The 15,952-nt window shown below is 33.6% G+C and overlaps 1 protein-coding gene across 1 annotated transcript in view; it reads right to left on the bottom strand.

Annotated features, from left to right (window-relative positions):
• Nucleotides 1-2,085: 2,085 nt before the first annotated feature.
• The window catches only part of MRPS28 (mitochondrial ribosomal protein S28), a 149,900-nt gene continuing 136,033 nt past the window's right edge, over nt 2,086-15,952 (bottom strand). The window contains exon 3 of the mRNA XM_031946232.1: nt 2,086-2,474. Coding sequence (XP_031802092.1) covers nt 2,303-2,474 — 172 coding nt within the window. The 3' untranslated portion in view covers nt 2,086-2,302. The remainder of the gene's footprint in view (nt 2,475-15,952) is intronic.

The raw sequence follows: 15,952 nt of genomic DNA, 5'->3' as shown, positions 1-15,952 counted from the left end.
GTCAAATGGAAGTTGAATGACTTTCTGAGGTGGCAGATATCTGAGATGTGACTGAGTTCAGGTCCCCTGACTTATAAGCAAGGGCTCATTTTACTTCACCATGCTACAAGAAAGTTTCTCATGATGTACTTATGAAGATGGAAAAGTCTGGATTGCATTTAGATTCAGAAGTAGATGAATAGTCATTACTAGTTTGATGTCAACTTGGTTTCTAGCAGTATGTCCTAGGGATGTGTTTAGTCAGGCTAATCAATCTATCAGCAACATTTATCCAATGTTTTGTTTGTTTCATCTTGCATTCTTTTTTTTTTTTTAAGTTTATTATTTTCCAAAATACATGTAAAGATAGTTTTCAACATTCATGCTTGCAAAACATTGTGTTCCCTATTTTTCTTCCTCCCCCTTCCCCTGGAAGGCAAGTAATCCAATACAGATTAAATATGTACAATTTTTCTAAACATATTTCCACTCTTATCAAGCTGCACAAGAAAAATCAGATCAAAAAGGGGGGAATGAAAGAAAAAAAAACAAGCAAACAACAAGAAGGAAAATACTATTTGTGACCCACATTCAGTCTCTATCATCCTCTCTCTGGATGCAGCTGGCTCTCTTCATTCATTACAAATCTATTGGATTTGGCCTGAATCACCTTATTGTTGAAAAAAGTCAAGTCCACACAGTTGTGTGTCCATCACCCAAACTTTGTGTTATTGTATACAATGTTCTTTTGATTCTGCTCACTTCACTTAGCATAAATTCATTACACCTCTCCAGGTTTTTCTGAAATCATCCTGCTGATTTTTTTAAAAAAAGGTTTTGGGTTAAACTTTTGGTTTAAAATGAAGACTTTCTTCATGACTTACATAGTACCTACTATGTACCTACTCTTCCCACACACACAAACATTATTTCCATATTACCCACATTGTAATCCCTTTTGCTCCCCCCCCCCCCAAAAAAAAGGCAAGAAAAATAAAGTGAGAAAATTAAGCTTTGATCTGTTCGCAGAGGTCATCAGTTTTCTTTCTGGAAGTGAGTAGCATTTTTCATTAGTCCTTTGGAATTATCTTGGATCACTGTCTTCACCAGAATAACTAAGTCTTTCACACTTGACCATTATTACAACATTGTTATTACTATACATTGTACTGTACATTGTACAATGTTCTGCTTCTGTTCACTTCATTTTGTATCAAACATGTCTTCCCAGGTTTTTCTAAAACTATTCACCTCTTAAAGCACAATAGTCTTACATCACAATAATATATCACAACTTGTTCAGCTATTTCCCAATTAATGGGCATCCACGAAAATTACAATTCTTTGCCACCACAATAAGAATCGCTATAATAGATTTAAGACACTTTCCTTTTCCTTTGATTTTTCTGGGATATAGACTTACTAGTATTGGAAGGGCATGCTATGCCTTTGGATGTAGCTCCAAACTGCTCTCCAGAATGGCTGGATCAGTTCAAATCTCCAGACAGTTCATTAGTTTCCCTCTTTTTTTCATATCCTCTCCAGCATTTGTCATTTTTCTTTTCTGTCATGTGAATCAAACTGATGGATGTGAAATGGTGCCTCACAATTGTTTTAATTTGCTTTTCTGTAATCAATAGTTATTTAGAGCATTTTTCATATAACTATTAATAGCTTTGTTTTCTTTTTTCTGAAAACTGCCTGTCTATATAAATAGACAGAAAACTGTCTATTTATCAATCAAGTGAGGAATGAAAAATTTAGCTTTATATTCCCATATACTTGAAAAAGAAGGTATTTAACAGAGAAACTGGCTATAAATTCCCTCCTTCCCACATCCTGCTTTTCTTCTAGTTTTGGCTGCAGTGGTTTTGTTTTTGCAAGTTCTTTTTAATTTCATGAAATCAAAATTATTCACTTTACCTCTTGTAACCCTATCTCGTTTGTTCACAAACTCTCTCTCTTATCCATAGTCTGAAAGTTAACTTTTTCCATGTTACCCTAATTTACTTATGTTATTCTTTATGTACCTACTCATAAGCTTTAGTTTCCCAAAATTCTTAAGCCCTCCCAATAATTCAACAATAATTATCAAGAATAGTTTTGTTTTTGGTTTTGTTTTTATTAGTATCACTATAAAGAAGAGTAGTTAAAAGGAAAAAGTTGAAGAGGAAAAACATGTTGATGAGTGGTTGCATTTAAGTCTTTTATTTATTGAGATTTCTGTCAAATTCATTTCTTCATTTACAATGGATTGGACGTGTTACACATTTGAACATCTGAGTTTAATAAATGGTGTCTAAAACCTTGAAATCACCAAAGTTTATTTGTTTTTTGAACTCTCTTCCTTTGACTTTGTGTCTCTACTATCCTGTATTCCCAAGAGCACAGCATCAGCTTCAAGTAAAGTTGTATCTGTTTTTGCTCCCAGGAATCTGGATGTGAGTTCAAGATCCAGCAGTCGTAGACGTACTCTGGTTCCTTTCTGATATTTTCTAAATTGTAAAGGTGGAGGGGAGAGAAGAGACAGAGAAAAAATAATTATATTAGTTTTATATATCTTTTTGTGAACAATTAGCTTAAAAACAAAACCCAATGATGATGATGAAGAAAAATTAACAGTGACGACCATAACATAATAAACTTTGTCATATTTAATGTAAATTGGCCCCTAACATCATAGATTTAAGCCTAGAAGGCACTTAAAGATAATCTAATCCAACCACTTCATCTTACAGATAAACTGAGGCACTATGAGTTAAATGACTTGCTCAAAGTAATTCAGGCAATATATTATTGTCATTAAAAAGGGGGAGAGGAAAAGGGAAAAGGAAAAGAGTAATAAGGGAAGGGTACAAGAAAGGGGAAGAGATTCAAAGGGGGGAGAGAGGGATCCTAAAAAGGGTGAGCGGCATGATACAAGTGGGACACATAAGTTTAAAACTGGGGAAGAAGGTTGGGAGGGGTCAAGTAAAAGAAAAGCATAATCTGGGGACAATAAGATGGCAGGAAATACAGAATTAGTCATTTTTACTGTAAATGTGAATGGGATGAACTCTCCCATAAAGCGGAGGCAGATAGCAGACTGGATCAAAAGTCAGAACCTTACAATATGTTGTTTATAGGAAACACATTTAAAGCAGGGAGATGCATACAGAGTAACGGTAAAAGGCTGGAGCAGAATCTGTTATGCTTCAGGTGAAGTCAAAAAAGCAGGGGTAGCCATCCTGATCTCAGATCAAGCAAAAGTAAAAATTGATCTAATTAAAAGAGATAAAGAAGGAAACTATATCTTGCTAAAGGGTAGCATAGACAATGAAGCAATATCAATGCTAAACATATATGCACCAAGTGGTATAGCATCTAACTTCCTAAAGGAGAAGTTAAGAGAGTTGTAAGAAGAAATAGACAGTAAAACTATAATAGTGGGAGATCTCAACCTCAGAATTAGATCAATCAAACCACAAAACAATTAAGAAAGAAATTAAAGAGGTAAATAGAATATTAGAAAAATTAGGTATGATAGATCTTTGGAGAAAACTGAATGGAGACAGAAAGGAATATACTTTCTTCTCAGCAGTTCATGGAACCTATACAAAAATTGATCATATATTAGGACATAAAGACCTCAAAATTACATGCAGGAAGGCAGAAATAGTAAATGCTTTCTTTTCAGATCACGATGCAATTAAAAACTACATTCAACAAAAAGTTAGGGATAAATAGACCAAAAAGTAATTGGAAACTAAATAATCTCATCTTAAAGAATGATTGGGTGAAACAGCAAATTATAGACACAATAATTTCACTCAAGATAATGACAACGAGACATCATACCAAAATTTGTGGGATGCAGCCAAAGCAGTAGTAAGAGGAAATTTTATATCCTTAGAGACTTACTTGAATAAAATAGAGAAAGAGAAGATCAATGAATTGGGCTTGCAAGTAAAAAAGAAGTATACCCAGGTCGTCTTCTCCTTCACTCTCTTTTTGTTTTTTAAATTTCTTTTTTAGTAGTATTTTATTTTTTCTAATTTCATGTGAAGACAACTCATCTTTGTAAGATTTTGAGTTCCAAATTTTTCTCCTTTCTTTCTCCCCTCCCTGAAATCTAACTTAGGTTATATATTTACATGATTATGTTAAGCATATTTCCGTATTAGACTGTGAAAGAAGAGACAGAAGAAAAGAGAAAAACCATGAGAAAGAAAACAACAACAATAGCAACAGCATAATGAAAACAGTATGCGCCAATCTGCATTTGACTCCATAATTCTTTCTCTGGATGTAGTCAGCATTTTCTATCATGAGTCTCTTGGAATAGACTTGGTCACTGCATTGCTGACAAAAGCGAAGTTTGTCATTGGTAATCATTGCACAGGGCTGTTGTTATTGTGAACAGTGTTCTCCTGGTTCTGTTCACTTCATTCAGCATCAGTTCTTGTAGGTCTTTTCAGGTTTTTCTGAAATTGACCTACTCATCATTTCTTATAGAATAGCATTCCATTACATTCATATATCATAACTTATTAAGTTATTCCCCAAATTATGGACATTTCCTCATTTTCCAATTCCTTGCCACCACAAAAAGAGTTTTTGTACATGTGGATCCTTTTCCTACTCAGCTCTTCCCATAACAACCACTACTTCCATTGTATAATGATGCTTCCTTAAAGAATCTCCATGAAGCACATCCCAGGACTACTGACTAGCACTGTTGTTTAACTATGCTGCTTCATCTTTTTTTTTTTAATTATTATAATAACTTTTTATTGACAGAACTCATGCCAGGGTAATTTTTTACAACATTATCCCTTGCACTCAATAAAGTTCTGATTTTTCCCCTCTCTCCCTCCATCCCCTCCCCTAGATGGCAAGCAGTCCTATATATGTTAAATATGTCGCAGTATATCCTAGATACAATATATATGTGCAGAACCAAACAGTTCTCTTGTTGCACAGGGTGAATTGAATTCAGAAGGAAAAAATAACCCGGAAAGAAAAACAAAAATGCAAACAGTTTACATTCATTTCCCAGTGTTCTTTCTTTGGATGTAGCTGCTTCTGTCCATCATTGATCAATTGAAACTGAGTTAGGTCTCTTTGTCAAAAAAATCCACTTCCATCAGAATACATCCTCATGCAGTATCGTTGTTGAAGTATATAATAATCTCCTGGTTCTGCTCATTTCACTCAGCATCAGTTCATGTAAGTCTCTCCAAGTCTCTCTGTATTCATGCTGCTGGTCATTTCTTACAGAACAATAATATTCCACAACATTCATATACCACAATTTACCCAACCATTCTCCAATTGAAGGGCATCCATTCATTTCCCAGTTTCTAACCACTACAAAGAGGGCTGCCACAAACATTTTGGCACATACAGGTCCTTTTCCCTTCTTTAGTATCTCTTTGGGGTACAAGCCCAGTAGTATATGCTGCTTCATCTTGATGCTTTAATTTTTCTGATTAAATAACTCATTTATAATGCATTTCTGGATGAAGTGTGGCAAGGTTAGCACTGAGTAGGAGTATTTTCTTTTATATTTAGTTTATGTTTTCATTTATTCCTATTTTAAAAGTCAGACTATTAATGAAAAAAAATTCAAATAGACAATTTAAAATTTGCCTTCAATTCAAATGTGATTTTAAAGTAATTCTGCATATTACATAAGAACAGAAGGATTAGGAAAGTAAGGCCAAATTATGAATGTGCAAAACTGTTTATAATATACTGTTTTATTATTAAATTATAAGTCATATAATCACTGTGCTTTAATTTAAAGCAGTTACATATATAATTTCACAATCTAATTTGGAAATATGCTTAACATGATTGTAAATATATAACCTAAATGAGATTGCTTCCTATTTGATAAATAATCCCTTTTAAAAAAATACTACTAAATAGAAACTGTAAAAAATCATCGTATATAATTGTGAAACATTACTTTTATTACATAACCAAACTGTACAGCGAATTAAAACACAGATTTAGAGCTTAGAAAGTCTAGTCTACTGCCCTCCTTGTACTGATGAAGAATGGAGGTTTATACAGTTTAAATGACACGCCTAAAGTCACACAGGCAATTATATAGTAGAGACAGAATTTGAACCTTTGACCCCAAACAGTACTCATTATATTATGTCATACTTGGGTGGGCTAAAAAAGTACAAATGTTATAAATTTCATATTCCCTGAGTGCATTTTATAAAATAAAAAAAATAATCAAATGACTTCAAAAAAATGTTTTCAAGAGAATAACATTATACAGATAAGCATTTTAAGACAATGACATTCCTGGTCAAGGTAAAACTACATTACTTACTTAACTATTCATCAGGCCATGGATTTTCCTAAACAACTTAAATTATCTTAGACTTTCTAATGGAACATAAAGATTTAGGTTATGCAATCATTAAGTGAAACTTCAAATTATTTATATTGTAGCAGAAAAGTATGGTATTTTCAGATGTCTATTAATGAAATTAATATAATTTTAATAATCTCTGCTTAAAGAGAAAAAAAGTCAAAAAGGACATAATTTCTTTGGGAAAATCTCTTATATAAGCTACTTGGATTACAATTTTATAATCTTCCCAAAGACAAAATTAATATCACAATATGATAGAACACAGTTATGGATCTTTATTTTCCATCATTCCAGAACTCCCTCCATAAAACAGTCTAATGACCCCTCTATAAATTAGTAAATAGTCTTCAGTAGTGACTAACCAATAAATTAATCACTGTGGTTAATAGAGTGAAACTTCCAAAGGACTCAATAAAATAGCAAAATTGGACAGGGACAAAGAGGACTAATAAAAAGCTTACAGGGATTGAGTATAAGGGAGACCTTGAGTAAAAACAGACTTTTCTCTTTGTTTTATTATATATGTTTAAAGTACAAGAAAATAAGAGTGACTTAGTACAGAAAAAACTATGATCCTCTATTATTAATTGGACTTTATATTGAAATTGTTCCCATCCCCCAGAAAATTACTTTGTATATATTTTGCATTTAACTTTCTAAATTCGTGTTTCCTCCAAAAGAATATAAGCTCCTTGAGGGAAGGGGCTGTTTTTTTTTTTTTTTTCAATATCTTTGTGTTCCTCATGCCAAACACAATGTCTGCTAACTAATAATTTTTGAAATTACTTCAACTAAATTAGTCCTCAAAAAGATTTCTAATATATTTTTCACCATCCTCCCCTATGACTTGTACCGAATTCAATGAGTAATAAAGTATAAGTTAATTTAATTTGAAAATTCTCAAGATTTATGGTAGAATTTATCTGTCTTCATCCCTTGTTAACAGATTTTAGTGCACAGAATATAATTACCTTCATGTTGTTGTTTTTTGAGCAAATATTTATCATAATTATAGTTCCTTCTTGAGTCTTTTTATATTTTCCCTCGTTATCTCAAGTGTAACAAGTTCTATGGGCTTATTCTCTATGTGTAAGATCGGATTTCCTTTTTATTTTTCTCAATAAAGCTTTCTGCTTTTAAAAAAGAAGCCTCCAGTTCAAAGTAATATACAAGAACAGAATGAGTAAGCTATTCTCCCTATATATCTTCTTCAAGATTTTATAGACTCTAAATAACGACTATTCTCCTCTTCCGATGTCTTTTTTGTAGGGAAACCATAGTACGGCTCCCCTCCACTCCCCAGTATAAACTATTTTTATAATCAGATTAAATTATCCTCTGTACTTTCTCCAAATTTACTATGTCTTTTTGGATGCATAGTTAACAATGATATTCAGATCATTTACAGAGACTACCATTTACTTCAGGGGTAGGATAAAACAACAATAAATACAATTCTGTACCATTTGTGCCATTTGCTTTTTTTTTCTGGAAAGGGTATAATGGTATATACTCTCCACTACAGTGACTTTCATACCAAAATACCCTTCCTTGGCCATCATTCTTTCATTTGTGTAATCTCTTCTTATGTAAATTACGTTCCCTTAGGATTTAATACATACTTTTTATTCAATAATTTATTCCTTCTATAGGGGAGAGAAGGAAGTAAGGTTTTGTTTTTTTTTTTTTTGAATGGAGTAACTAATTAAGCCTTATCTATAGGAAATATTTTGTAAGAATTCTTCTACCCTAGGGGTACTTTGGACTTTTTCCCTTCCCTTTTTTCTCCATCAATCTGCATCAAAGCAGAAGCATTTGGAAGCACAGAAGAGTAACAAGAAGATGTGAACCAGAGATACAAAGTGAAAAAGACTAATTTCCCCATCATAAATATCATTAAACCTTGATGGGATGGGACTCATTATTTCTTGACTATTTTAAAGGAAAAGGATGGGTAAAAAGTCTGCATATTATATCCAAGATGATCTTTCAAATACTGATTGTGCCTCTTCTTGCATCCATCTATCTTGGAAAAGGAGCCAGTATGTTCCTTGTTCCTGATTTCTTTCAACATCATTCTCACTACTATCATCGCTCTTTCCCTCCCTGAAGTACACTCTCTCTAGATGCAACAGCAGTCTAGACCCTAGAATCAGTTATCTAGTCATGCCCATTTCATTCTTCCACCTTCCTTTCTTATAGTATCCTTTTCTATTATGCTTATAGTCACATTAAGGGAATTCAGTACCCATATTGATGTTCTCAACTACTATAACCTAACTCCTTCACTCCACCTAAGTCACACCCAAGGTCCCATTCTTAATTTTTCAATCTAAAGTGTTCCACCTCTCTGACAAAGATTTCTAAAACTCTCTCTCTGGCCATAATCTCCAATACTTTTATCTTTTTTTCTGTGCCTCATTTTCTCTAAATCTATTCTTTGTCACCATGGAGATAATCATCAGATACTGAAGTCTCTTTCCTTGCCCAGGCCATTTTTTCCCCTACTTGTTCCCTCAATGCCTGATCCTCCTATTTCTTCTTACAGATTATCCCCTTCAATAAATCTTCCCAACCTTAAAAAGTCCTTTCCTGGTATGATTATACCATTTCTTTTTTTTTTAATTTTTTTTTAAAAATTAAAGGTTTTTTATTTACAAAACAAATGAATGGGTAGTTTTTCCAACATTGACCCTTGCAAAACTTTCTGTTCCAACTTTTCCCCTCCTTCCTCTCACCCCCCTCCCTTAGATGGAAGGTAGTCCAATACATGTTAAATATGTTAAAATATATGTTAAATCCAATATATGTATACATATTTATACAGTTATCTTGATATACAAAAAAAAAAAAATCGGATCAAGAAGGGAAAAAAAAAAACTGAGAAAGAAAACAAAATGCAAACAAACATCAAAAGAGTGAGAATGCTATATTGTGAACCACATTCAGTTCCCATGGTCTTCTCTCTGGATGTATATGGCTCTCCTCATCACTGAAAATTGGAACTGGTTTGAATCACCTCATTGTTGAAGAGAGCCATCAAAATTGATGATCATATAGTCTTCTTTTTGCCGTGTATAATGATCTCCTGGTTCTGCTCATTTCATTTAGCATCAGTTCATGTAAGTCTCTCCAGGCCTCTCTGAAATCATTCTGTTGGTCATTTCTTATAGAACAATAATATTCTTTTAACATTCAAATACCATAATTTATAAAGCCATTTTTCAAATGATGGGCATCCATCCACTTTGCAGTTTCTTGCTGCTACAAACAGGGCTGCCACAAACATTTTTGCACGTGTGGGTCCCTTTCCCTCCTTTAAGACCTCTTTGGGATATAAGCCCAGTAATAACACTGCTGGATCGAAGTTTGAGAACTTTTGAACATAGTTCCAAATTGCTCTCCAGAATGGTTGGATCTGTTTACAGCTCCACCAACAATGTATCAGTGTCCCAGTTTTCCCACATCCCCACCAACATTTGTCATTATCTTTTCCTGTCATCTTAGCCAATCTGAGAATATGTAGTGAGCATAACATTTCTTTTAAATTATTGTCCATATAACTTAAGCTAACATCCTTCCTTTTCACAGTCAAACTCCTAGAAAAAACTGTCTATATGTGTTATTTACACTTTTTAAAAATCAGCTACTTTTCAACTCTTTGTAATTCAATCTCTGAACTCATTACTTAATTAACTTCTTCCAAATGGAAGATCCAAAGGCTTTTTCTCTGTCCTCAAACTTCTTGACCTTTCTGAAACTGCTAACACTGTGGACCACTCTCTCCTGAGTTTTTCTGACACTACTCTCTTTTGCTTCTTTCTCCAATCAATCTGATCATTTCTTTTTAGACTCTTCTGTTGTATCAATATTCATATGTTGCCATCTAATTATGGAGATACCCCAAGGTTTTTCCTAAGCCTTCTCTTTTATCTCTACATTTTCTCACTTGATGACCTTATTACCTCCCATGATTTTTTGGTTTGCTTGTTTCTACATCATTTGCTTCTGTAGAATACAGAATTTTAAACCACAATGAACTGAATTTCTATGCCATCTTTTTGGTCTTCAGCTTCTTTGCAAAACAGCTAAACTACCAAGTCTACCAAGGAGGGGTGTGTGTGTGTGTGTGTGTGTGTATGTGACAGAGAGAGGGAGAGGGAGAGAAAGACCCAGAGCCAAGACTTATAGAAAATATTACACAGATCAAAACCTTGATAATGAGATACTATGTAAAAAACCAAAATCAAACCCAAACTATAGCTTTGAAAAAAGAATTAAAAGTGAATCAAAATATTTAGTTCATTATGTCTTTGACATTTATCAGTGGGTGAAAATTTAAGACATTTCTCATTAAAAGCACTTTGTGAGTGGTAATAAAATATGTCTTTGAATTTAATTTAGCCCCAAAGCTTACATTCAGCTTCTGACTGGTACAATCTAATTGAGGTAGTTATGAGGAGTTATGAGGAAAAAATAATTGTCATTTTAATATAAATATTTGGAATATGAAAACACAATTAATATGCCTCTTGAAATAACCCTTGGTGAATGTGAAATAAGAAAAGGTATATCCTTGTCTGGCATGTTGGAGACATGAAGACAAAATCCAAAAAAAAGTCTTAACTCTCAAGTAGTTTATATTTTACTTAAGGGTGGAGTGGGAATATAACATGAAAATGGGCAAATAAAAAAATTAGTTTTACAAGGTTGAGAGCTTGTCAAAGTAGGTGCTACCAGTTGTCACCTGAGTTGAATCTTGAAAGAAGCTAAGGATTCTAAGAGGGAGAAGTGTTGTGGACCTGTATCATACATAAAGGAGATAGTTCTTGCAAAGACATGGAGACAGGAGACAAGAAATTAGTCTGAATTGGCTGGAATATAGAGTGCATCAAAGTGAGTACTATTGAATTAATCTGGAAAAGAGGCTGAAGTCAAATAGTGCCAAACTTTAAAAGGTAAGCTGAGAAGTTTGTATTTTATCCTAGAGGCCAAAGAGGAGAGAAAAATAAAAAAGCTTCCACCTTTGTCTTCCATAAGATCTTCCTCATAAGACAGGCTTCAAGGAACTTGCAACCACTGCCTTTAAAGCTTTTGAAGATCTTGATTCCAATTTCTTACAAATTTTATTTTCCTGTAATTCCCCTTTCAGCCTGGGCTGTTTTTAAAGTGATATTCTAAGAATTAGGATTCGTGAAAGGTGATTTCTTTATTCCTAGGCTCTGGGTTTGCATTTGAGGGTCCTTCTCTGGAAGCCTTGTGATTCTGAATTTATGATCTAGATTGCCATGACTGCATTGAATGACCCTAGTATTTCCATACTATTACTAATAAAGAGATTTCATGCTTGTCTGAACTTTTGGTTTACTGGTCAATCCTACCACCATTTTCTTTTCTTTCTTGATAGAAATTTATTTAAAACTATGTGCATGACAAAAGTAGAAGATAAAGAGGCAACAATAGAATTTAATCATCATTTAATACTTCTGGTTTCAGGTTTTTATGAACTGTAAAAATGAGGGTATTAGACAAAACTTGTTTAATGAAAAAAGCATTGAATTCATGGTTAGAATTTAAATGCTCATTACCTCCTTATTCTTTTGAAAATTTGGGGAAATTACTGTATGTCTCTATGCTTAAGTTTCCTCATATGTAAATTTAGTGAGTTAAACCAGCTCATCTGTAGGGTCCTTTTAGCTCATAATATTAATATAAATATTTAAAATATGAAAATAAAATTAATATACTTCTTGAAAGAACCCCTGGAGAATGTGAAATAAGAAAAGGCATATATTCTTGTCCGGGATGTTGGAGACATGAAGACAAAATCCCAAAACAATCTCAGGTCTATAACTAGATGAGTTCTAAATTGAAAATTCCATGCTTTTGTAGTTTTATTTGATTCTCCTTTGTCTATCCATGTTACACAGAAGACACATAAACATAAAACAATTTTTAAAAATTGGATTGCAACACACACACACAATTTGATAAATTATATACTTGAAATTTGCCAATGTGTCATTAAAAGGAAACCTTTCTCCTCATCTCATGTATGCAATATAAAAGAGAAATTGGCTTGGTGTTAGGCAAATGTCCTACAATTAAGTGATCCAAAAATGAAACAGGTTGCCTCAGAAGATAGTAGATTCCTCCTACTTGGAGGTCTTTGAGCTGAGGGTAGGGGACCATTGTTGGGTATTGGTTTGGGGCTAGATTTCTTTTCAATTCAAAATTTTTTTGATTCTGCAACTCAGTGTATTCCAATGAGCCTTCAGGAGTCAAGGGTGTATGCCAAAGTAGAAATACAATGAGCAAATCACTTAACTTTTCTGGATCATATGAATCCCAAATAAATATATAGCAGTGCCAATTTTCTGCAAACTCAGTAAGAAAGAAAAGGAAAATGAGTAAATTTTATCCAGCAAAAGATACAGAGTGAGAGAAGACTATTTTAAGAGTCCAGACATGGCCAGCTAAATACATATCAACCATATTTTTCTTTTCATAGTCTAGAATAAAATTCTACAAAATAGAGTAAATACTTTTAGCAATAATATAAAACATGTTTTGTTTGAATATCTTCATTCAGGTGATAAGATCTTAAGGAAACAAATCATCTAAAGAAATTTTTTGCAGGCAGAGAAGGAGTGTTAGAAATGTTTTGATACTTTTGTGGATTTTGGTGCTACCACATGTAAGTACACCTTCTTTTGAAAATGGAATTAGAGGGAGGAGGACAAGGGATGCTTCTTTAATCTGCTGCCAGAAATGACAACAAATCAGCAAATGTTAAGTCCCAACTATAAATATTGAGTCAAGGGTTTCAAACAAGTATTGAAGTTAAAATAAGATCTTAGAGCTGGAAAGGGCTTTGGGGTCACCCTGTTTGCCCCCTTCATTTTGTGAATGAGAAAAATGAGGACCTGAAAGGTTAAGTGATTTGGCCCAAGTCAAATGTAGGAAATGGCAGTGCCATCATTTGAAATTAGCCCACTATATTGTCAGAGGGGGGCTTCTTCCACGAAATAGGAAAAAAGGAATACAAGATAAGTGGAAAGGGAACAAAAAATTTTAAACTGCTGTAATAATTCAGAGGACTGACAAGTTACTTTCAGTTGGGGTGGTTGGGAAAGTATTCAGAGAGAAGGTGGAAATTCAGGATTTCAACAGGCATAAGGGAAAGGAAAAGCATTTTGGATGGGGACAGGAGTTTGGCACAGTGCCAAGAATAAGCCAATTGAGCAGAAGCAAAAGATTCATAGAAAGCAATAAGTGAGAGATAAAGCTGGAAAAGGTAGAGTGGAAACGAACTGTGAAATGCCTTAAAAACAAGGCTAAAGACTTGGAACTTTCCAATGACATCTAAATAAGAAAAGCTTTTAATTTCAGAGTTTTTTGAAATGCTTATTACTTGTTTAAAATGATATCTATTAAATATAAAATATAATGAAAACAGACATTTCATTTAAGTTTGTAATCTATATACTTCTTTTATGGATAAGATTCTTTTTGGAAATTCATAATATTATTTTCCATCATCTCATAAAAACTTCAAGGTAAAGAGAAATCTCAGCATTTTAAAATTCTTTACAGAAATAGGAAATTATTATTTTTAGTAAAAACAAAAAATGTACCTGGGGGGAAAAATCATTTAAAGTTTAGATGGAAGAAAACAACAAAATAAAACCCTCTAAAGAAGAATTTTCTTTAATGGATGCTTTTAGCATTATACTGGAGCAATGAAGGTCAGTTATTAAATTAGGACTTGATTTAAAAAGGCATAATATTATCAGAAAGAAGGAGATTATTCAGCCCTTCCTGAAGTTTTCTCAACCTGTTATAGATAGCTATAAAAGCTACCCACTTCGCCACTGATTAAGTTCCTCCTGGAACTTATTTTGTGGAGAGGCTCAGATCATTCTTTACTGCCCTCCTGGCCCTTTTCTGGTCTCTGAATTTCAAAACCATGTGGCCATTCCTGGTCCTTTTTCATTTATCTCCCTTTTCAGCTCTCTAGACTGTGCTATCTTTCCCCACTAAAGCTCCTTGAGGATAAAGACTATTTTTGCTTGGATTTGTATTCCCAGGACTTAGCACTATGTCTGATACATGGTAAATGCTTAATAAATGTTTATTCTCTTTCTTCCTACTGATCTGACAGCATCTGATTGACTATACAGGAATGTTCAGTGATTAAAGAACCAAAGAGCTCAAAATGGAGAAATAGTAAAGGTTTAGCAAAAAGTTGAGTTGAATTACAAAAATAAAGTATCTTCTAAAATTATCAAAGTAGCTATAGAAATGAAACTTTACAGGAAGAATATGTTATAAAGAAGACTGAAGGAAAATTCTCTGGGTCTACTACAAATTTATATTACACAACTTCAACTGAGTCCTCACTGCTGCTAAGAATCCAACTATATACTCCCTTATAAACTTACCTGCTCACTCTTCACAGCAGTTTTTCCAAACTTTTCATCCTTCCTCAAATCTCCCATGTATTCCCCTTGTCCCTACTTCTTCAGTAGACAATCTTGCCACATATTTTACAGAAAAAATTGAGGCTATTTATTGTGAATTCCCTCTTTTCCCGTCTTTCTCATCTCCTTTCATTCAGATGTCTTCGTCCCTGTCTCACAAGATAAAAGGCCTTACTCTTTACCAAGACTAACCCTTCAACTTGATCAAGTAATCCCATTTCATCCTGTTTCCTCCCATAGACTAAAAACAAATGAAAGATATGAAAAAAAAAAAAGGGTCTAAATCACTATTAAGTAGAGATAAGCAAATCAAGATGACTCTGAAGTATCACTTCACATAGTGATAAATGTTACCATTCTGGAGAACAATTTGGAACTATACCCAACGCCCATACCAAAGGGCTCTGAAGCTGTGCATACCCTTGGATCCAACAATGTCTATATTAGGTTTTATTCCAAAGAAAAAATAAACAAAGAAAAGGAACTCATATGAGCAAAAATATCTGTAGCAGCTCTTTCTGTAGTGTCATGGAACTAGAAATTGAGTGGATATCCAGGAGTTGAGGACTGGTTGAATAAATTACGGTACATGAAGGTAATGGATTATTATTGTTCTATAAGAAAAGATCAGCAGGATGATTTCAGAAAGGCCTGAAAAGACCTACATGAACTGATGATGAGTAAAGTGAGAAGAACCAGGAGAAAACTGTACATAGTAATAGCAAGATTATGTGATGATCAACTGTGATGGACATGACACTTCTTAACAATGTGGTGATTTAAGGCAATTTCAAAAGACAGGATGGAAAATGCCAATCACATCCAGAGAGGACTGAATATAGATCGAAGCATTATTTTCACCTTTTTGTGGTTTTTTGGGGGTCTAATTTTTCTTGCACAACATGACAAATATGGAAATATGTTTAAAAGGATTGCACATCAGATTCCTTGCTAACTTGGGGAGGGGAAAATTTTTACAACATGAAGTTTTACAAAAATTAATGCTGAAAACTATCCTTTTACATATTTGGAAAATAAAATACTTATTGAGGAAAAAAAAAAGTGAAAGAGTGGGGATGACTGAGGGGGTAGTCTGTTTCACTTATTTTCAATC

The sequence above is a fragment of the Sarcophilus harrisii genome, chromosome 1, assembly GCF_902635505.1.
Source record: "Sarcophilus harrisii chromosome 1, mSarHar1.11, whole genome shotgun sequence".
NCBI lineage: Eukaryota > Metazoa > Chordata > Mammalia > Dasyuromorphia > Dasyuridae > Sarcophilus > Sarcophilus harrisii.
This window is presented reverse-complemented; position numbering and strand designations above follow the sequence as displayed.